Source organism: Aspergillus multicolor, assembly GCF_047715735.1.
Source record: "Aspergillus multicolor strain CBS 133.54 unplaced genomic scaffold BDW74scaffold_34, whole genome shotgun sequence".
In the NCBI taxonomy this organism is placed as follows: Eukaryota; Fungi; Ascomycota; class Eurotiomycetes; order Eurotiales; family Aspergillaceae; genus Aspergillus; species Aspergillus multicolor.
The window spans coordinates 1-19,286 of NW_027395985.1; the positions used below are offsets into that span (position 1 = coordinate 1).

At 53.5% G+C, this 19,286-nt stretch overlaps 10 protein-coding genes across 10 annotated transcripts; 4 read left to right on the forward strand and 6 right to left on the reverse strand.

Moving 5' to 3' along the window:
- Nucleotides 1-200: 200 nt before the first annotated feature.
- Nucleotides 201-1,361, reverse strand: BDW74DRAFT_182213 (uncharacterized protein; the record flags this gene model as incomplete). Its single annotated transcript, XM_073730211.1, has 3 exons — nucleotides 201-400; nucleotides 468-533; nucleotides 605-1,361. 3 exons carry the CDS (start codon nucleotides 1,359-1,361, stop codon nucleotides 201-203), a joined length of 1,023 nt encoding a protein of 340 aa, XP_073579610.1.
- A 1,509-nt stretch (nucleotides 1,362-2,870) lies between these two features.
- On the forward strand, nucleotides 2,871-3,153 carry BDW74DRAFT_182214 (uncharacterized protein; the record flags this gene model as incomplete). The annotated part of the gene is made up of 2 exons (XM_073730212.1): nucleotides 2,871-2,988; nucleotides 3,056-3,153. The coding sequence occupies 2 exons, from the start codon at nucleotides 2,871-2,873 to the stop codon at nucleotides 3,151-3,153; spliced, it is 216 nt and encodes a 71-aa protein (XP_073579611.1).
- A 198-nt stretch (nucleotides 3,154-3,351) lies between these two features.
- Nucleotides 3,352-4,287, forward strand: BDW74DRAFT_182215 (fungal fucose-specific lectin-domain-containing protein; the record flags this gene model as incomplete). The annotated part of the gene is made up of 3 exons (XM_073730213.1): nucleotides 3,352-3,504; nucleotides 3,696-3,757; nucleotides 3,837-4,287. 3 exons carry the CDS (start codon nucleotides 3,352-3,354, stop codon nucleotides 4,285-4,287), a joined length of 666 nt encoding a protein of 221 aa, XP_073579612.1.
- Nucleotides 4,288-4,520: 233 nt separating this feature from the next.
- Nucleotides 4,521-6,826, reverse strand: BDW74DRAFT_170463 (uncharacterized protein; the record flags this gene model as incomplete). Its single annotated transcript, XM_073727175.1, has 5 exons — nucleotides 4,521-4,736; nucleotides 4,832-5,023; nucleotides 5,157-6,102; nucleotides 6,183-6,583; nucleotides 6,635-6,826. The coding sequence occupies 5 exons, from the start codon at nucleotides 6,824-6,826 to the stop codon at nucleotides 4,521-4,523; spliced, it is 1,947 nt and encodes a 648-aa protein (XP_073579613.1).
- Nucleotides 6,827-7,677: 851 nt separating this feature from the next.
- BDW74DRAFT_187971 (FAD-binding oxidoreductase) lies at nucleotides 7,678-9,605 on the reverse strand. The gene is made up of 5 exons (XM_073731617.1): nucleotides 9,281-9,605; nucleotides 9,018-9,237; nucleotides 8,549-8,952; nucleotides 8,112-8,491; nucleotides 7,678-8,057 (listed from the first exon to the last, which is right to left on the reverse strand). The coding sequence occupies exons 1-5, from the start codon at nucleotides 9,596-9,598 to the stop codon at nucleotides 7,805-7,807; spliced, it is 1,575 nt and encodes a 524-aa protein (XP_073579614.1). The 5' UTR covers nucleotides 9,599-9,605; the 3' UTR covers nucleotides 7,678-7,804.
- A 1,761-nt stretch (nucleotides 9,606-11,366) lies between these two features.
- On the reverse strand, nucleotides 11,367-12,562 carry BDW74DRAFT_88535 (SDR family oxidoreductase). Its single transcript, XM_073733984.1, has 2 exons — nucleotides 12,058-12,562; nucleotides 11,367-11,995 (listed from the first exon to the last, which is right to left on the reverse strand). The coding sequence occupies exons 1-2, from the start codon at nucleotides 12,354-12,356 to the stop codon at nucleotides 11,485-11,487; spliced, it is 810 nt and encodes a 269-aa protein (XP_073579615.1). The 5' UTR covers nucleotides 12,357-12,562; the 3' UTR covers nucleotides 11,367-11,484.
- Nucleotides 12,563-13,092: 530 nt separating this feature from the next.
- BDW74DRAFT_170466 (Zn(II)2Cys6 transcription factor) lies at nucleotides 13,093-15,495 on the forward strand (the record flags this gene model as incomplete). The annotated part of the gene is made up of 4 exons (XM_073727176.1): nucleotides 13,093-13,154; nucleotides 13,228-13,882; nucleotides 13,979-14,848; nucleotides 14,914-15,495. The coding sequence occupies 4 exons, from the start codon at nucleotides 13,093-13,095 to the stop codon at nucleotides 15,493-15,495; spliced, it is 2,169 nt and encodes a 722-aa protein (XP_073579616.1).
- Nucleotides 15,496-15,954: 459 nt separating this feature from the next.
- Nucleotides 15,955-16,401, forward strand: BDW74DRAFT_182220 (uncharacterized protein; the record flags this gene model as incomplete). The annotated part of the gene is made up of 2 exons (XM_073730214.1): nucleotides 15,955-16,078; nucleotides 16,127-16,401. 2 exons carry the CDS (start codon nucleotides 15,955-15,957, stop codon nucleotides 16,399-16,401), a joined length of 399 nt encoding a protein of 132 aa, XP_073579617.1.
- Nucleotides 16,402-16,433: 32 nt separating this feature from the next.
- BDW74DRAFT_88539 (uncharacterized protein) lies at nucleotides 16,434-17,035 on the reverse strand. The gene has a single exon (XM_073733986.1). It carries the CDS (start codon nucleotides 16,950-16,952, stop codon nucleotides 16,467-16,469), a length of 486 nt encoding a protein of 161 aa, XP_073579618.1. The 5' UTR covers nucleotides 16,953-17,035; the 3' UTR covers nucleotides 16,434-16,466.
- On the reverse strand, nucleotides 17,036-18,455 carry BDW74DRAFT_88538 (uncharacterized protein). The gene is made up of 3 exons (XM_073733985.1): nucleotides 18,092-18,455; nucleotides 17,583-18,027; nucleotides 17,036-17,508 (listed from the first exon to the last, which is right to left on the reverse strand). The coding sequence occupies exons 1-3, from the start codon at nucleotides 18,307-18,309 to the stop codon at nucleotides 17,119-17,121; spliced, it is 1,053 nt and encodes a 350-aa protein (XP_073579619.1). The 5' UTR covers nucleotides 18,310-18,455; the 3' UTR covers nucleotides 17,036-17,118.
- Between the last annotated feature and the right edge of the window lie 831 nt (nucleotides 18,456-19,286).

Here is a 19,286-nt window from a genome sequence, read left to right on the forward strand (position 1 = left end):
TTTTTTTTTTTTTTTTTTTTTTTGTCATTGTTGACAACCTAACTTTCGTGGAACTACCATACCTGGTATCCTCATTCCAACAAACTCGCTATAAGCTCCTCAACGGACTTCAGTGTAGGTCAACCCCATGCAATTTTCCTAGACTACCTGGAACATCATACCGAGCGCTCAATATAAGGTCAACCCAGCACGCAGGCAGATCAGAGCTTCAGGTATACATCCCAAGAGGACTGGACATTGAACTGCTCCGGCTTCCAAGAGCTGCGGTACGTCCAGCAGCCACGAGTGCCAGCATGCCAATGAGACCATTTGCAAGCCGCTTCTTGTGCACAGTGCTGCACGCATTGGTCCCTGCTGTTAGTTCCACGATGCGTCCCCGACTTGTCACTCCCTGGCACAGCTAAGAAATGGAAATGTGATCAGTTTGCATTATAGCATGGGTATACGTAGAGGGTGTGGACACAAACTTTTCTGACAGATGATCCGCCAGCTCAGGCCGGAATACGACGCTGTGGCTTGGGTTGAAGCAGGACCTAGGTAGAATAGGAATGCGATGTCAGATCAAGATAGTTTCAATTGGGATAGGATAGGATAGTAGACTTACAAGACGCAGACGCCAAAGGGATGACGGCTTTGCGGCACTGGTCCAGTTGGCTCTGCAGCTGCTGGACCTGCCTCTTGTAGTTCGAGTCCAGGGTGTTCTTGTCCCGCTGGCAGGTCGTGAGCCTGGTGTTCAGGGAACTCTGGCCGGCCTGGCACTGATTCCGATCAGCCTGCAGCGTTGCCTTCTCCGCCTGGCATGTCTCAGCCAGGGTTTTGTGGTGCTCCAGCTCGTCGCGTTCGGCTTGCAGCTCGCTTTTCTCCTCCTCGCATGTCTCGGTTATACCCCTTTGGTGCTCGAGCTCGTCTTCGCATGCCTGTCTCTCGTGGTGGCAGTTTGACGGGAGGTCCTCGGCCTGCGCACTATCCTCGCCCTCGCCTTGCCCGTCGTCAACGGGCACGCTGCCGGCGGGTTGGAGGTAGACCGAGCCGCGGGCGTGAGGACTCAGCGTGACATCCGAGTCAGCGCCATAGAGAACGCACCGGTCTCGGGTGTACTGCCACATAGCACTGGCGCAGGCGGGGTCGGCATCGCATTTCGCGGCGCATTCTTCCGACGAGCTCGCGGACTCCTCAGTGGGCTCGACGGCGCTGGACGCCTTGACGCGGCAGGTGTACTCGGCTGTGAGGCCGTTGTCGAAGGTCTTGGTGCCTGTGTCTTGGTCTGCGGAGCAGAGGGCGCGGTAGTCGGCTAGCTGGGTGGATTGGGCGGTGCCTAGGGTAACTAGGGCTGCCAGGGCGGCGAGGGCTTCGAGCTTCATCGTTGGACGTGCAATGGAGTAGGGGCTTGGAAACTGGGTTCAATTTTGAGGCAGGAGTTTTGGTGTTGATAGTTCAATCCGACTGCTAGAGCGCAGGCTAAGCTTTGATCTCTCTCAATCTCCACGAGCAAAGGCCCATGGCTACCCTAAATAACAGACACTCATCTCCAGCTTTTGAGGATGTTACACCAGCTGAAGCAAGGCAGAAATGTGTCAACTCTCGATGTAACCATTGTAGGCAAGGATCCCCTGTAAGGAGACGAGTTGCTGCAGGAAGATGAACGGGCTGGATGTGACACGAAAACACTTGGGCGCACTGAGACCTTCCTGTGTGCGGACTGAATACAGAAGTTACTTTCCTTCCTAAAGGTCTGTCACTGGCTGTGACTGTCGATGTCAAGTGAACGGGCTACCATATTGAGTTACAGCTACCTTATACAAGAACATCTATCCAGGCATGGCACGTCAGTGCGGACCTTGCATACGGTAGAAAGATAATCTACTTCCATTTTCCACCGTCCCTAAGGCGAATGGTATACTTCATCCCGGGGACCTTGACCCCAGATCTCAACAACAGGGGCCATTGATGTCTATGGAGCAGGAGGCCGCATTCCAGTCTGAAATAAGAGGTGATTGTGTAACATCCTCTGCATGAACTGGATGGTGCTATACTCTGTATATACGTACTGTTACCTAATGGCATGCGATGCTGACATGAGGTCACAATGTATCCTCTTGACCTTGCCTAAATCTAAGTTCCGAGGGCCCTTGTCCAGTGGAGAGGCTGCAGGATAAACCTTGCCTATACCGTAGGTAGGTAGGTGGTGATCAATGATCGTCCGGAACCTCGGGGTTTGAGACAGTTGTGAAAAGAGAAGAAACAGGGAAATACCGCATTGAAGGATCGGAGTAAAGAAAGTCCTTGCACGAAGGATCTTTGGATAAAAGGCAATATCCTCGCTAGCAAGCTACTACGACCCTTTTATTAGTGATTCTGACTGTATACAACACGGCACATGAAGGAACCACGCCGCGTAGAAACACCCCCCTGTGGAAACACCACGGAGTCCAGAGCCAGACGGATCCTTTCTTTTCCAATCGTCAGTGGTCCAAGCTCGGTGATCAATTCAACAGCTGGGCACGTCATACACTTCTCCGCAAGTCAAACTTACTCCGAGAAGCTCAAGCTACAGCCACCCCATCATCCTGTGCCAAACCCACGCCCAGTGCACTCAGACTGAAGATTGCCGCTGATGATCCAGAATGGCGTCACAACCAGTCACACGCCTAGAAGGTCTCGTCCTACATGTGAGCAATGCCTCAGACTTTGAGGATTCGTAGGCCATCTAAGTCCCAGCACTTTCATGACGTTAAGGTTGATCGACAGATCACCATCACCCACTCCTACGCTTCACGACCCCGAGGCGACGTAATGAAAGCCTGTACTGAGCATGGACTACGTCAGGATCGCGAGGATCTGGATATATAAACCCAGGACACCCGGCGAGAATGAGGTCCAACATCGAAACATCAGCAGTGAAAGAAACCATCTATCCATACGACTACTTTGACTTGACTATCCAGTCTCAACCTCCGCAAAACATCATGGCCTCTGAGATCCTCTACCGTGAGTCTATCCCCAACTATCAATCATATAATCCTTGTCTTTGTCTCCGTCTAACTATCCCACCCAGCCACCGGCATCGCAGCCGTCAACGACCACGACCGCCTGCGCATCTACTTCCAAAGCCCAACCGGCCAGATCCGCGAAAGGCAGTATGAGAACAACTAGAAGGGCGGTAGTATCGGCTCGGCCATCGGGACCGGGCGCTACAACACCCCCCTTGACCGCAGCTACCACCGCAGGTCTGAAGAATGTACGCAGCCTCACCCTCTATCATACCTACAACCATCCCTATACATCCCATCTCGCTGAGCAAGTTGCCACGCCCAGATCAGCGTCTTCTGCCTCACCTCGTTCAACACCATCATGCAGCGCACCCACTTCCCCAACTGGGGCTGGTCCTACGGCGACATCGGCAACTATGGGATCCAGGTCGCGCCGTACTCGAAGCTTGCGGCGGCGTATCCGCCAAACAGCGACGATGACCTGCGTGTGTATGCGCAGAAGACGGACGATACGGTTCAGGAATGGCGGTGGAGTCGTATGTTCTTCTTCCTTTTCTTTTCTTTTCTTTTCTTTTCTTTTCTTTTCTTTTCTTTTCTTTTCCCTTCTTTCGAACTCGGAGTCTTGAAGGTGAAGGTTGGAGCATGCTAATCCCGTTGCAATACCATAGAAGCCACCGGCTGGACGGCAGGCGATAACCTGGCCAGGCGCTCCCCGGGACATCCATCACCATGACGCGCTTCGAGCACGTCGGCGGTCCTGCAATCTGGTACGTCGTATCCCCGCCCTGGAACCTGCAGCAAGAAAAACAAAGAACATCAAAGCCCTGCCCTAACAACACTCCGTAGTGTCTACATCCAAGCCCCCAACCATGACATTGTGCAGAAATGCCACAACACAGGGAAAGGCTGGTCCGACATGGACCAGGTGATCGCGTCCAACGCCCCCTTCCGGACCTCCTTCGCCGTGACGGATTTCCGATACAACGGCTCCAGCGACGTCAACCTGCGTCTGTACTGGGCCGCGTCCAACGAGTTCTGGCAGTGGTGCTGGAACACGGACGGGTTCCGGGATAAGAGGAAGATGGAGGGGGCCACGCTGGCGGGGTCCCAGATTGCGGCCATTGCGTGGGATGGCACGCCGGACCTCCGCGTTTATTATCAGGGGGGAAACCGGACGGATGGGGCGGGATCACGGAGTGGTGGTATGGGAAGGGGGCAGAGAAGAGTGTTGGGAAGACGGGGAAGGTGGCTTTGCCTCCGGCTTAGGGGCACTTGCTTGTACGAAGTCACTGTGTAGGAGACTTAGGTAGGAGACTCCAGCAGGTTCACAGGAGGGTTGGGGGATGATTGGATGGGAGTGGAGGATTGTGCTGTTGCTTGAAGTACTTTTTTTGACACTCTCAAGAGGATGGTGGTCACGTCTGCTTTGGCTATTTACAAGACAATGCGATTTTGCCTGTATACATCCATACACACGTGAATACCCTGTCCTGCCCTGCCCTGCCTAATTTATGTGCTATGTAGCTCAGGCTAAGTCTCCCCATTCACCGTGCTCATCCTCCTAACAGTAAGCCTCCTCCCAAGACCGCTCCCCAGCATCTGCTCCTCCAGCCGCAGCACCATCCCAACAACCTTATGGTCCTCCGTAAGCTTCAACCGCTGCTGCGCAAAGTACCGCGCGTACCTAAACAGACACCAGTAACAGCCCGCAACATTGATGAGCCAGAGGCACATTTTGTACGGAATCTACATGAACACCCATGTCAGCAACCTACCATCATCTACCATAGACACAGATAGAAACCTTGGAAACCTATCATGAATGGATGAGGTAAGCATACATAGCAACCCAATATAACAGCCCAGGAGCTGCGAGCCTTCTTCCAGCGTAGATGCACCTCATTGAAGATGATGGCCTGCAGCAGATATAACCCAGCAATAGCTGCCAGGATGGCAAGGCAGAAGAGCGGCTTGACGAGAAGCGAGATGGGCAGGAGGAAGGGGGAGGAGAGGTATGTGACGGTTTCGTAGACCTGCTCTCGGCCGGGACGGGCCATATCAGCATCAGCCTCAGCAGCAGCAGCACACCTCGCCCGAGTAGCAGTACCTAGGGTAGGGTACAACCTCAGGTATATGTACCTAGATAGGAAGGTATGGTAAACTCACCTCCTGAAAAACAAACCCCTTCGCCCCTACCTCCCACCACCCGAGCCTCCACGACGTCAAAAGATAAACCAGATTATGCCAAAGCCCACTGGCGACAAAGAAATTCCAGCGTGAAAACCGCTGCTGGAACAGCGTCGTCTCCCCAAACCCACCCCTGCCACCACCGGGGGCCCAGAACATCGACGCGGGCGTGCCCGTCTCCACAAAGACAGCACTGCACATCTCGATCCGCCCGCCCAGCTGCCGACACGTGTGGCCCATGAACCAGTCTTCGCTAATCGAGAAGCCGGGATGGTGCTCCAGCACGCGTTTCAGGAATGTCCGGTCCCAGAGCGAAATCGCGCCGTGCGGGAAGGTCGCGCTTCCGATGCGTCCGGCGAAGAAGCGCTGCAGGCCTGCGAGCTTGTATTCCAGGTCTTGGGCTTTCTGGCACCAGGTCATCTTTGTATTTGTGTTTGTATTTGGTGCTGGTGCTGGCTGCGCGCACCGGATCGTATACGAGATACACTGCGTTCCATCCCTTAATCTCTCTGTAACAACCGGGAAATCTGGTGGGAGGGTCACGTCGTCGTCCATGAGGAGGACATGCTTGTACCCGCGCGCCGCGTGGCATCCAACGAAGAGGGCGATGATCTTGGAACCGATGGGGACCCAGATGTGGGTTACGTTGTGGGCGGCGCAGATGGACTCGGTGTTGTCGAGGGGGGACGAAGAGGTGCCGTTTGCGATGACGAAGATCTGGGACGGTGGGAAGATGGCCAGCGCTTTTGTCAGCGTTTGGTTGATTGTGCCTGCTGAGCGGTAGGCGGGGATGATGAGGGCGCAGGTGGAGGTTGCGGTTTGACCTGGTGTCTGGGCCCAGTAGGGGTGGATATCGTTGTTGTACGATGTACCAGAGGGGCCGGGGGCTTCTTCGAAGGCAAGCAGGAGAGGCGTGAAGGAGTAGCTGTCCCTCGATCCATTCGATCAGTCTATTCTCTTGCAAGAAGGAAAAGAGAAGAGAGGACGGACGCTATGGTAACTCACAGTATAACCAGCACAATAACAATCGCCCACCCGCCCTGAAACACAAACCGATTCTTGACCAGCCTGTAAAGCCACGCCACCGCGCCCTCCCACAGCGGCATCCCAATCAGGACAAAGTACACAAACGCAGCAAAACCTGTATACATCCCGTATTCCAGCGCAATCCTTACCCACCGTTTCCGGCGGTGCTTGATGTTCACCAGATTCGTCATGTCATACCCGCTGATATGGCTGGTGTTGCGCTGCCCAGAAACCGAAGTCCTGGAGCCTGGCGGACGCCAGTGCACCGGTTCGCTGGATACGCGTGGTTGCGATTTCCGCTTGAGTGAGGGCATCCGTCCTTCTTCCAGCCAGGTCTGGGTCGTGTGATTCCGCCAGTTCAACCGCGTCGAGAACCTCTGCTGATCTGGCGAGTTGGAGGGAGTGCAGGTGTAAAAGTGCTCATGATTAACGGAGGGATATCTCGTTGTTGAATGGGCAGTTGATGCATAAGACCGTCTTTTGGGGTTTTGGAGCGTGCGGCCAGGCGCAGGGGTGCCCGGGCGTAGGGCTAACGGCGGCTCGGCCTCCAGCTCGGCTGCCTCAACGAGAGTAGCCAGTGAGCTTGGGAGGGCGATATTGTCCGTAGGATTGTGTCCTTGCATGTTGGAAATGGCATACCCTAGGTCTTGCTGTAGGGCTTCATTATAGGTACCTACGGTACCATAGGCTGGGATGGAAAGCCGAGTCTTGTATTTAGCCTCCATCTTCCGGGTCACAGGGACCTTCTACCCTATTTTAATAAGAATGATTAGTTGCCATCTACAGGGGGCGCGTTCCCAGCACAAATACTGCACAAGGTGCGAGTAAATATCTCTCCCGGCATTCCTCGTCATAACCCTGCCGGGAACTATATGCGGTTGCTAGGCAGGAGCTTCAGATGCCCAAAACCTGTGGACTGGCGGAATGAGGACCTCATATTAATCTAGGCCCTTTGTGGCTATATGCTATGGCTTTAGGTATATAGCCTTGAACTACTAACCCACATACTCTGAAGATGCAGCTAATTACACAGAATACTACCATATGCTAACAAGGCACCTAAGAATTCCACGGGAGTGATTTCCGCCGGCAGGCATTCCTTGTTCGAGCAATTCCAGGAACCCGGTGCGAACCAGAACCCGCTCGCCGGTGGGATCGATCGGTCTAGAAGCCTACCCTGGGTAGCTCGATTGGTAGATTGGTAGAATGGCTTCGGTAGCGCTGGAATCTGGCATCACGGTAACGCGCACAGGGACCCAATCACATGGATAGCCACCAATGGCGCTTCCGCTTCCGTGGTGCATGGCTGAAACAGCCAATCGGAACCTCTGGGTCAAAGATCCGCATGGGTCTTCGGGAGGATCGCACCGCTGGTAGCGCCGTGCTGACAACATACTTTAATCTTGGAAGGGTACCTAGGTACATTGGTCTAGACACCCGAAGGGCCTATTGTAAACATTTTCTTTGCTTTGTTCTAAGGCTAGTGCACTACCATGGACAGTCATCCATATCCACATAGAATACTATATCAATCCCAAAACTAATAGTAACCCTGGCCCTCCCCCATCCGTGTACTGTAGTCACTGGGAAAGCGACAAACGCTAGACAATCGGGTTATAGAACCGAAACCGGTTCTCAGGGTCATACTCCCTCTTCAGCGCCCGCAGTTTCTCTAGTCGCCAGGACTCATACCCATACATCGACTCCAGCGACTCATCGCCCCACGCGTAGTTGACGTACGTCGACGGCCGACGATCGGGCTGGCCCTGATTCCACAAATTCATTGTCTCGTCCGCCCACTCCATTGCTGCGTCGACCTGGTCGGACCCCTCGGGGAGGTAAATCCCCACGTACCTTCCACCGCCATCAGTCAGTGGCCAGAAAGGAAGAGGGTAGAGTAATACATACATCAAATGATTCTCATCCCTCCACGCAAAAGCCGTCGAATCTGATTCAACCTCCTGCACAGCTCTATTCGCGTAGCCTTCATGCACAGCCACCGCGCCGGGAGCTAGCTCTGGATACCGGGCAACCTTGGCATTGAAAGCGTCGAAGATCAACCGCTCGGTGGTGACATTGTAAGTTAATGTCCCGGCGCCACGGATAGTTATTCGATTATTAGGGGCGCACACGGAACTGTCGATGTTCCCGCCGAGGTAGTTGGCGATGTCCGGGTAGGGCACGTCACCGGATGAGCTGGATATGGCGGGGATGCTGTTGAAGGGGGCGAGGAGGGATTCGGCTTCGGTGGCGGGGCCGCCGTAGGCGAAGATCCAGGAGAGGATGGTCTTCAAAATACAGACATGGTTAGTGACAGTTCAAGCTAGGAGGGTGAGGCGACTCACCTCTTTAGGGCTATACTCCTGATCAACCCTAAAGTACCCGAAGTTAACCATCCGTACGGGTGTGCTCCCATTATCGCTGCGGTGGAATGTATTGAGTCGCTCGAAGACTGTCTCCAGCTGATTGTCCGACCAGATGTAGGTGTGGTAGTGCCACGTGTCTACATCGCGTGGGTGTATCTTCATCTGGAAGCTTGTCACAATGCCAAAGTTGTGGCCTGCGCCGCGCATCGCCCACCAGAGGTCTTCGTGGCTGGTGGCATTCACCCAGATGGCTGACCCGTTGGCCAACACGACGTTCAGGTTGATGAAGTTGTCGCTTATCAGGCCATAGAGCCCTTCGAGTCGGCCGTGCCCACCGCCGAGGCCGGGGCCTACGAGGCCGACGCATGTGCAGCTGCCGGTTGCTATCGGGTGTGTTAATGAGGGTATGCACTTGCACACGAATCGGGGGGAGGGGGGTAAGACGTACTGACCATATGTCCCTTGTCCCAGAGACTCTGTATCACAGAGCCGCCATAACTTCCGCCCTGGAACCACGCGGACTTTCCGTCCGGCTCGATGGTATAGTCCTGAAGAGAGGACATGTCGATCTCGATACCCCTAAACCGACTAACCACCGTGCTGAAAGAGTGGCCGCGGGTAACAGCCATAAAGTCAATGCTGTTGCGGTTGCAGTATTCGACCTTCTGCTGTTAGTGACGCCGGTGAGTTGCCTGAACAATTTGCCCTTACAATGATAGATACGTCCCCTTCAGCACCCGGCTGCACGACGAGCTGTACATTTGGCATGGCAAGTGTGTTATACCGCACCGTGGCATTCTTCCAGCGGGGGTCAGAGGGCCCGAAGATACTTGCGGTGTGTGAGAGGAGTGGACCTAGATCGCGAATGACATCAGACAGAGACAAGTCTGGGCTCATAATGGTGTTGTGCTGGAAGTAATGAGGGGCTGCTTTTGGCGACTGGGCATCCGAGCCGGTGATTTCGCAGGCCCATATGGGAGTGCCTAGGACAGCGAGCCCTAGAATCAGCCCGTTCAGAAACAACCTCATCTTTGCCAATGTTCTGGGTCTACTTTCGCTGTAGCGGGAATTGTTATATATCTTGGAACTGGGAAACGGCCATAGACTTATGTCTTCTCTCCTCGGCGCTTACGGGGAGGTCTACGTGCGGGGTACCGGGGCGATAAACGAACATGCGGCTCTTTCCTTCGGACAATATTGGCTCGAGTGCACCAATTATATCCAATAGCAACTAGGCAGGATCGACGGGTCATGCATGATCTGCGTGGTCTAGGCCCGCTTTGGTGCATCACCCGACCTGCGTCAGCCGCCGATCATGGTAATGGGATTGATGGGTAATATTGGTCAATTTAGGGCATTTTATATGTACATAAATATAGCAAGATTAAGCTACATTACCCATCTCGCATTTATCATGAGGCAGAGTGATTCGGTTGATAATATCCTTCGGGCCAAGTACTTATACATATATAAGTTTGGTTTCGGAGCATGAATATCTAAGGTATTTCTGTATACTTTGAAGTCTTTAAAGCAGTTCTGGTCATTTTCATATAGCATAACAATTTGCCCTCTACCAATCGAGGCTCAAGCAATACTAACTTGGCGTTCTACGCCTGCAGTTGATTTCTTACCAACTCAACCGCTTTACCACCAGGCCAAACCCCCCCAACAACCCCCCAAATCCTCCGCGCAACCTCCTGAGGTTCAAGCCTCGTAACATCAATCTCCAGACTATTATCAAACCTGTACACCGGCGCGCCATTTCTAAACATCCGCAACAACTCCACATCCCTCAACTTCCCCGCCCCTGGCGTGCCCACCTCCGAACCCTGCACCCATCTCCCCTCCATCCTAACGCGCCTAACATTCTCCCCCTCCTCACAGTTCAAAACAACAGAAATAAGCTCACACCCGCGTTCCCTGACAAGCTTCACATACTCAGCACACACACTAGCCCCCTGCTCATTCGTGGATTGGAAGTCCGTGAATACATAGATCGTATCGAATGTCTCTGGTTCTGTAGACAGGGCCGTGAAGATTGCGGAGCGCAGTTCTCGTCGCAGTTTCTGGTAGCCCGCTTGGCTGCGGTGCAGGACGGCATCGGCGGGGTTAATCAGCAGGTGATTGTGGATTAGTTTTATGCTGATCGAATCAGGGGCGAGCGCGAGGAGGGCTTGGGCGATGGTGAGTTTTCCGACGCCCGGGTAGGCGTTTATGTGGATTATTGGTGCTCTGCTCATGGTGTAGGTACCACAGGTAGCTGCGTGGTATGGTACTGAGATGGATAGGTGTGGCTCTGAGGGAGATTTAGTTCTTATGAGTGGGTTATATCTGGCTTATGCTGTCTTGGGTGACTCATATCGCGCCTCTTTATCTGAGAGTGAACAACGACAAAAGGAGTCAGATCAAGCTTTAATAAGCTCAGACTAGCGGTGATAGGCTGCTCCGGCCTAGATTATTGAGATCAACAAATCATGTAACAATCCGAGATGTGGAGTTCTCATTGTTGGAGTAAGCCCTAGGCTGCGGCTAAGCTCTTTGAACCCACACCGGTTGGGGCCGGTGATGGCTAGTACCTACCTACCTAGATGCTAAACCCATTGAAGCCATAGCATTTCGCTAGAAGCCATAGCAATTCGCTCGGTACCAAGGCCATAGTTGCTAGCTGGGTACAGCGATCCAATAGCATATTAAAATCGGCCTGAACTACGTGGGAAGAGACGATGGGCTCGCTCTCTTTCACTGGGCTGAAGCAAATTATGAATAAATCCCTCTAACTGAAGTAATTGCCTGAGATATATAACTGCTGTACCGGAGGTATTCTATATTGTCGGGGGATGAGGCCTTCCACGAGGTCTTTAATTTAATCCTTAGTTCTAACCTCCAGCTCAACCTTCATCTTGCTCCTCACCCATCTAACCCCTCCGATGCATAATTGTCGCACTAGCCTGATGATTCGGAAACACCAACGAATCCGCAAGAACCACATTCTCCCTCCTCCCAACCGCAAAAATAATAATCTCCGCAACATCCTCCGGGGTCAGTGGCTCACAGCCCGCATAAACCCCCTTCGCCTTTTCCTGATCCCCATAAAACCGCACAACCGAGAACTCCGTCTCAACCTGCCCGGGGTCGATACTGATTACCCGGACTCTTGTCGCAATGAGCTCTTTACGCAGGGATTCTGTAAATGAACGAACGGCTGCTTTGGTCGCACAGTAGATACTTCCGCCGATGTAGGGCTCGCGGCCAGCGATCGAGCCGATGTTCACGATGTCGCCTGCGCCAGCGCCGTTGTTGCGTGCGAGCATGGAGGGGAGGATTGCTTGTGTCATGTTAATCAGACCGGTGACGTTTGTCGAGATCATTGTGCTGATGTCAGATTCGGCGATCTCGGGCGCTTTGGCGACGCCTTTTACGAGGCCGCTGCGTCACGATTAATACCGTACTATCTCGAACGGCTGAAGGAGATGAGAGAGGCAACGCACGCATTATTGACCAACACATCAACCTCCTTGAATTCATCCGGTAGAGACATCGGGAGCTTCCGCACTTCCTCTGGGTCGCTCACGTCCAGCTGCACCGGGTGGACTTTGACGCCCGGATACTCCTTTGTTATTTCGGCCGCTAGCTCCTGGAGTCGGTCGATGCGACGAGCTGTCAAGATCAATTTGAGACTGTCGGGTGAGGTTCGTGCGAATTCAAGAGCTGTGGAGCGCCCGATGCCTGAGGAGGCGCCGGTTATGAGGATGGTTTTTCCAGAGAGGCGTTTCCCGACGGCCGACATCTCGGTAGGTTGGTAGGTAAGGAGTAGTAGTCGACTAGACTGGGGGTTTTCGATGAGATCAGTGGTGTATATCTGTGCTTTGAAGTCACACGGCGGTCTTCTAATGGTGGGATTTGATACACTTTTGATTGTGTCAACGACACGGAAGGTCTCCAGTGACTACATGCCATGGAGAGATTACGTAGGGCAAGCGCTCGTTCCATCCGAGATAGCGGATGTCGGTTATCGGTTGGCGGATGGCGAATCCATCCGGTATCTCCAACTCCTATAGGTGACGGTCAACACGCGAAGGTTGAGCTCTAGACACCGAATGTAACCGGGATGGCTCCGATGTCTCTCTATACCAGCCTGCTTCGCACGGTATATGTCCGACTATTTTATGCTGCTTGCCTACCTAGGTAGGGATACTTCGGTCAGTTGAAACGGTTAGCACCAAGTTCAACCAACATCGGCCAATCAAAGTAAGAATCCCTATCGCCCCAACGCGAAGGATAGCGATCGACATCAGACGACCACGGAAAAGGCGTGACCCCACCCCCAGCTTCCCCGCATTCCGGATGCTTTTCCGCGCGGATATGCAGCCCGTCATCCGGCATCCGTCGCCTTGATCCGCTCCGTCTATACATAACTCTGCTCAGTTCCGTCCAAAAAAGCATTCTTCCGTCCCTCCTTTTCGTACTCTGTCATATGGGGTTAGTCCAGTATGTCCGCGCAGTATCCTCAGGTCCGGGCGGAAATGAAGCGGAAAAGCAACACCGAGCGGGTGAGGGTTACCAGGGCCTGTGATCGGTGCAAGAGGTAACCTTAACCCTACCAAACCATGCCAACCATACCCTATTCCCAGATATACCTACTGATCGGATGGACTTAGGAGAAAGATCAAGTGCAATAACAGCCAACCATGCCAGTTCTGCATCCGTGCAAAAGCCCGCTGTACTTTCGACGCCTCGTACGCCCGCGGTAGAAAGTTCCTTATCCCGTCTGCGTACAACAATGCAGGTGGTGGACTCCCGAGTCCGAGACAGGGCCAAGGGTACTCGAATATCCTTCCCAGCCCCATAACACCGCAACCTTGCAATCACATATCACGAATCGAGCAACGCAATCAACCATCGAATGAGTCTTCAAGGAACTCCCCAGAACCCTCCTCAACAGACCAACAAGGGCATTACATCGGCCCCGCGAGCGGCGTCTCTTTTCTGTTAAGGGTGCAAAAGCGCCTCCACGACGCGATCTCCTTCACCCAGCCAGGCGGAAGTATCTTCACGTTCGGCGATGCACCGCTACACCTGCCTGACTTCAACCCTTCCTTCTGCATGATGCTGCCGAAAAGTGACGCGCAGAAGCTCATAGATCGATACTTTGATTTCGCGATGCCGACGTACCGCTTCCTCCATCGGCCGACAATCCAAGAATGGTTTGGGGAATTCTATGAGACGCTCGGTGTGATGAGGGACGGAGACCAGAATGCCGGCAATGCATGTGCGAAGGTTGCGCTGCTTTTCATGATTTTGGCGCTGGGGCGTGTTTATATGCCTGACGATGAGAGGCCGGGGCCCGCGGATCTGAGGTACGCCATCCACTTTCCCATACTCCCTAACAAGAGGCTCTCTTGCTAATAGATTAAACACAGCGCTCGGTACTATCTAGCAGCCGAACACCAGCTGGCCCAAGAAAAAGGCTCCATCCGGCTAACAAGCGTGCAAGCCCGACTCACGCAATGCTACTACCTCCTCTCTCAATCGCGCATAAATCACTGCTGGAGTCTCTTCGGGACAGTCTCACACCTCGCGCTCGCTATCGGACTGAATCGGAACAGAAAGGCGGACTCTGGTTCGAGTGGATGGATGGGCGTGATAGAAGCTGAGTGCCGCCAGAGAACATTCTGGTGTGCATATACACTTGATACGTATCTTAGTGCTGCGCTTGGGCGTCCGCGGTCGTTTCACGACGAGGATATCGATACGGAGTTTCCGGCTTGCGTTGAAGACCATCAACTCTCACAGAGTCTAGCCCAGTCGCAACCGAAGAGCTCGGCTAGGAATCCAACGTTGTCGACGATGCTTGCACCGCTGGCGCATATGAAGATCGCGCGAATCATCAGTCGTATTTTGAGAGAGCTGTACTCCATCAGACCCATATCTGACAATAGACGCCTCTCGGCCGTACAATCCATCTCAAAGGATTTGAGCAACTGGCGCTCAGAGCTAGCCTGGTTTCTCGACGCGGATGTTCTAAGTGCGTCGTTGATTATACCGATCTTCCAACGGCAACGGAACGTGCTTAACCTGACATACTGGCACTCCATCATTCTCACGCATCGACCCTTTGTGCTGGGGAACTTCGCGCGCAGTCAAGACGGCCGTGCAAATAAGAATAATATATCAGCTCATACGGAAGAAAGCATCAAGCAGTGCCTGAATGCAGCCGTGAAGATCGTTGCTATTATCGATGAGATTACCCAGAATCGGCAGTTGTTGAAGGCGCTTTGGGTACGTTTATCTCCTTTCGATCTCCCTTCCTTGCATATTTATACTGACGGATGGGTCGCGCACAGATAACATCGTATTTCGCCTTCAACGCGACGATAATGCTGTACATCCACGTTATCCAGAGTCGCGGCCTTCCGGGGAATCTATATAACATGTATCTTTCCGCTGCGACAAGATGCCAGAATCATCTCTCGGAAATCGCAGAGAAGGGCTCGCTTTCGGAACGGTACTGTCTTGTGCTTGAGGAGTTGAGGGTCGAGGCGATGAGGCAGACTGTCAATGACCAAGGGACTTCCGTTGGGGCAAACGCGGGCGGGTCCAACGAGCAACATCGCCATCACGGCCAGCTTTCAAACGATGATATGAGTGGTAATCAGCTCCCTGGAGTACCCGCGACTGATAGTCAACCCGCCGGCGTAGCGGCAGTACAGTTCGATGAAAGCCCGCAGACAATCGAAGCAAGCTATACCAGCTCGCTGGATGAAACGGGCCTTGACTTTGCAACCAGCGCAAACAATGACATGGCGAGCCTAGGACTCGGTCTATCGCCGTCGGACTGTCCCGGTTGGGGCCAGTTCGCGTCGATGGTTTCGTCTGGACTGGGAAATATGGATTTATTTTGGGGTGATGAGGGACTGAGATTCTGATAGTGTTGATCACAGAGCGGAGTAGATGTATATATTTTTCACCCCTGACTGATCCTCCAAAGACACTTGAGGTTGCCCCTGTACGGTGGCTGTGGGAAAAGCAAGATGATATTTCAAGGTCCTGGAGCCATAGAGATGGAGCAAGCGATACGGCGTACTAGAAACGACAGCTGATGATGCGTGAAGTCCAAGGGGAGATGTTGCAAAAGGCAAAGTTGTAAGCCTGGAATCAACAAGGCACAACAAGCATGGTCACACGACTTTTATGCCGAATAACAGGTCTACTAGGCCCAGAACGGAAAGGCGCGTATCAGCCGCCAAGACAAAGGCACGATTGATGGCCATCTCTCCTCCGTTCCTCAAACATGTCCTTCATAATGCTCATCATCAATCATTCACCTTTCCATCCATTCTAGATAAGCCAGGCCGTATCACGGCATACTCTGACATTATATTCAGATGCCCACGGCAGACAGGCCGACCAGCTCTCAACGAGACTCAACGACACACTCCACCCTCTCCTCCGTGATCGCCTGGGGCGCCCTCGCGATGTGGCATCTCGGAGTTCCGATTGCCGTAGGGGGTAAACACCAGCGAATCTGCCCACCTCTACCGCCTCTAACAATTGTAGGCCCCGTGCTCGTAGTGCGCGATGACGACTACGAGCCCGCCATTGAAAAGCTGGAGAGCGCGGGTTTCACCCGCAGTGTTCTGGACCGCGCTCCGCCTCCAGAGATCATGGCGAATCACCCGAACCCAAAGCTGGTGCTTGAGAAGATCAATGCTGGCTATAAGCGGGTGGATCGGACCTGTGCGGTTTCTGATTATCCGCTAGGTGATGTTGCGGAGAGAGGGGCGCAGGTGTATGTGTTTTCGGCATCCTCTGCGCACCTGCACGTTCCTTGAAAAGGCTACTCGGGCGCTCTGTCAGAGACGACGAGTACACCATTGAGCGGCGAGCGATTTGTTGTCTATGGCAATCTGCATTTCCCTCTAGAACAAACGCTAGTGGAAAGCTTCGTTAGGTCTGCAATTGACGAGAAGAAGGACACTGGGTTCTCGGCATGGGGCGAGTCGCTGAGGTGCTGGGTTTCGCTGATGACGGGGTACCTGGGGGTCGGTGACGACGTGCTCGATCGCTGTGCGGACGAAGAAGCGGTTGATTGGTACAGTCGTAACCTTGGCCGGATCCGCGAGGCCACTCTCGGTCCCATCGATCGACGGCTCCCGAAGCGGCTTGGGTCGGGAGGGAGATGCCGGTTGATATGAAGGGAAATCCGGTTTGATGCTCTCGAGCGTTTACCTTTGATATTGCGTATATATACTAATACTGGTAAGACCGTTAAGTATGGTAGTGGGCGTTGACAGATAGGGTCACTGGGTACCATAGCAGTCGTACTCGTTGGCACATGGACAGCTCTTGTAGACATCCGGGCTTGATCATAGACAGTGACCATATCTAGGTTCTCTCAGTCCCGAGATCAATAGAGAACATGGGTATATTGTATTACATTATAATATAGCACGACAATAATTTCGCGCAAGAAATGCGTGATCCACATTAACCAGGCCGTAACGCTTAAGCCCATCACATCATCTCATTACCTGGGCACTCCCAAGATTCTACCTCACATACTCCGGATTCCTCCCATACCCCTGCTCCGCAGCCCCAGCCGCACCCATATCACGACTATACCCAGACTGATACCCCTCATTCCCCGTCGTGAAAACCATGGGCTGCTGCGGCGGGGGCGGCGCATAAGCCGGCGGTGCACTCGCCGGATTCACAGAGTAACTGCCCACTTGCACCGCCGCCCAAAACGCTAGACAGTAGAAGAACGAGCCCAGGAAGTTGGCTGCTTCGATTCTGGCGACGTAGCTCTTGTACGCGGACGAGCCGTAGCTCACCACCTTGTTGAGCATCATGTACGTGTTGTCGATGTAGCTGCCCATGTTTGTGAGGGTTAGACCTAGCGCGGCAGCGAGGAGGATTGTTGTGCTCATGGTCAAAGCCTGCGCAATTACATGCGTTAGTAGATGCCCTGAAGAGAAGGTGGAGGGGTGGAAGGAAGAAAGGGCAAGTGTACCTTTGAGCGCAGACCCCCCGGCGCTTGAGAGAGTGTCTTCCCGATCGTCGCAGCAGCGAGGATCATTCCCGCCGCAGCAATAACATAGTATGTCGTCAGCACACCGCGCATGGGTGAGACGAGGAGGTACGGATCGTCGGAGTAGTAGGAGCCATAGACATCATTGTAGAGGTAGTGGTTGTACGCGGTGTTCAGACCCAGCGCGGTAAGCAGGACGAGGATCATAAGCACGGCCCAGAATTTCTGCGTCTTCAGAATAGCTGGCTGGATGAGTCCGAAGTCCTTTTGGAGCTTGTGCGTGAGGGATGTTAGGATCGCCGCGAGGAGGAGGTACTCTGAGATGCCGACGAGCCAGGAAGACAGCAAAGGCGCTTGGTAGATGTTCTGGTAGTTGAAGATGTCGCATTCAACGATGGGGATGTAGATGAGGCGGACGATGTGGGTGCTGCACCAGCAGTTATTAGTGATGCTCTAGAAAAGAGTTGATGGTGGATGTGTGAGCAACATACAACCAAGCAAACAGAATCGATATCAAGAGGAGGGTCGCGCCCGCAACACGCTGGCCCTGCTTCTTGCACCGGCCAATGCGGCTCGATGCCACCCACAGCAGCACAAAGGTCGCGATGAAGAAGATGGCCGCGAAGGCGATGTCGATTCGTGATACATCTGTTTCGAACGCATACTCGCTGCACGAGGGCATGCTGTAGCTACCACGGTACCGAGGCATTTTGATGATAAATGACGTGAGAGCTAGATTTGTCGCAGGAACTAAATCAACGTAAACACGGAGCGCCCGGGGAAATCACGCCTTTTTAAACTCCCTTCTGCCCTACGCTGGCCGGCGCCCTGGGCTGCGGGCCTGCGGCTGCGGCTTGAACCTCAACCACCGGACCCTGGGCTTGAGGTCTAATCCCCACCAGACTCGAGCACTAAAGCGCCAGAGCCGGCGCGCAGCCCAGTTTAGCATAGCGAGCTCCATCACATGGGCAAAGACGACGTCTAACTTGCTACTTAGAGCCTCAGGGACCAGTGGATGACTGCAAAAGTGAGACAAGGTCGGCGCTAAGGTGTAAACGAGATTGCGTGCTAAGCCACACAGGCACAAACACGAGTTCGCGGCGAATGGGATGCGCTATAAGGCTAAAATCGTGGTGCCCTGGCCGTGTCGGGCATGGATCAGCGGACGGGGCGCCAAGTCGCATTGAAGGACTTATTTGGAAGGTATGCAGTAAAACTGTGAGTATCTTGACTGGTTGGATACTCGTGGGCTTTAGTTGGCGATGAGAAGGAAAGGGTGATAACAGAGGGAGCCCATGAAAAGAAAAGAGTTAGAGTGCTTACTGATGGAGAAAGCAAAGAAGAAGGAAAAGAATTTTGAAGATTGATGGGGGGAGAAAATCCCCTGGGCCCACCACAGGGCACGGGGCCGCTAAATTAGCGCTGGCAAGGCTGAGTCTTAGGGCCTGGGCAGCGCAGAGTCTGCCTCGAAAAGGGGCTGTTCAGTCACCGGCAGGACTCACCGTTGACTCGCACTCCGGATGTCGGCACGCTTTGCGGTATAGGCACAAGTGAAGACAAGGGGCTATGCCTGATACTCTCCTAGCTCCTAGGATGCCACTGGTCATGGGGGAAAGTATGTGAACCATGTAGCCCTAACTCGATGTCTTGTCGTCCAATCAGCGGGCGGAGGCGGGCGTCCATCTA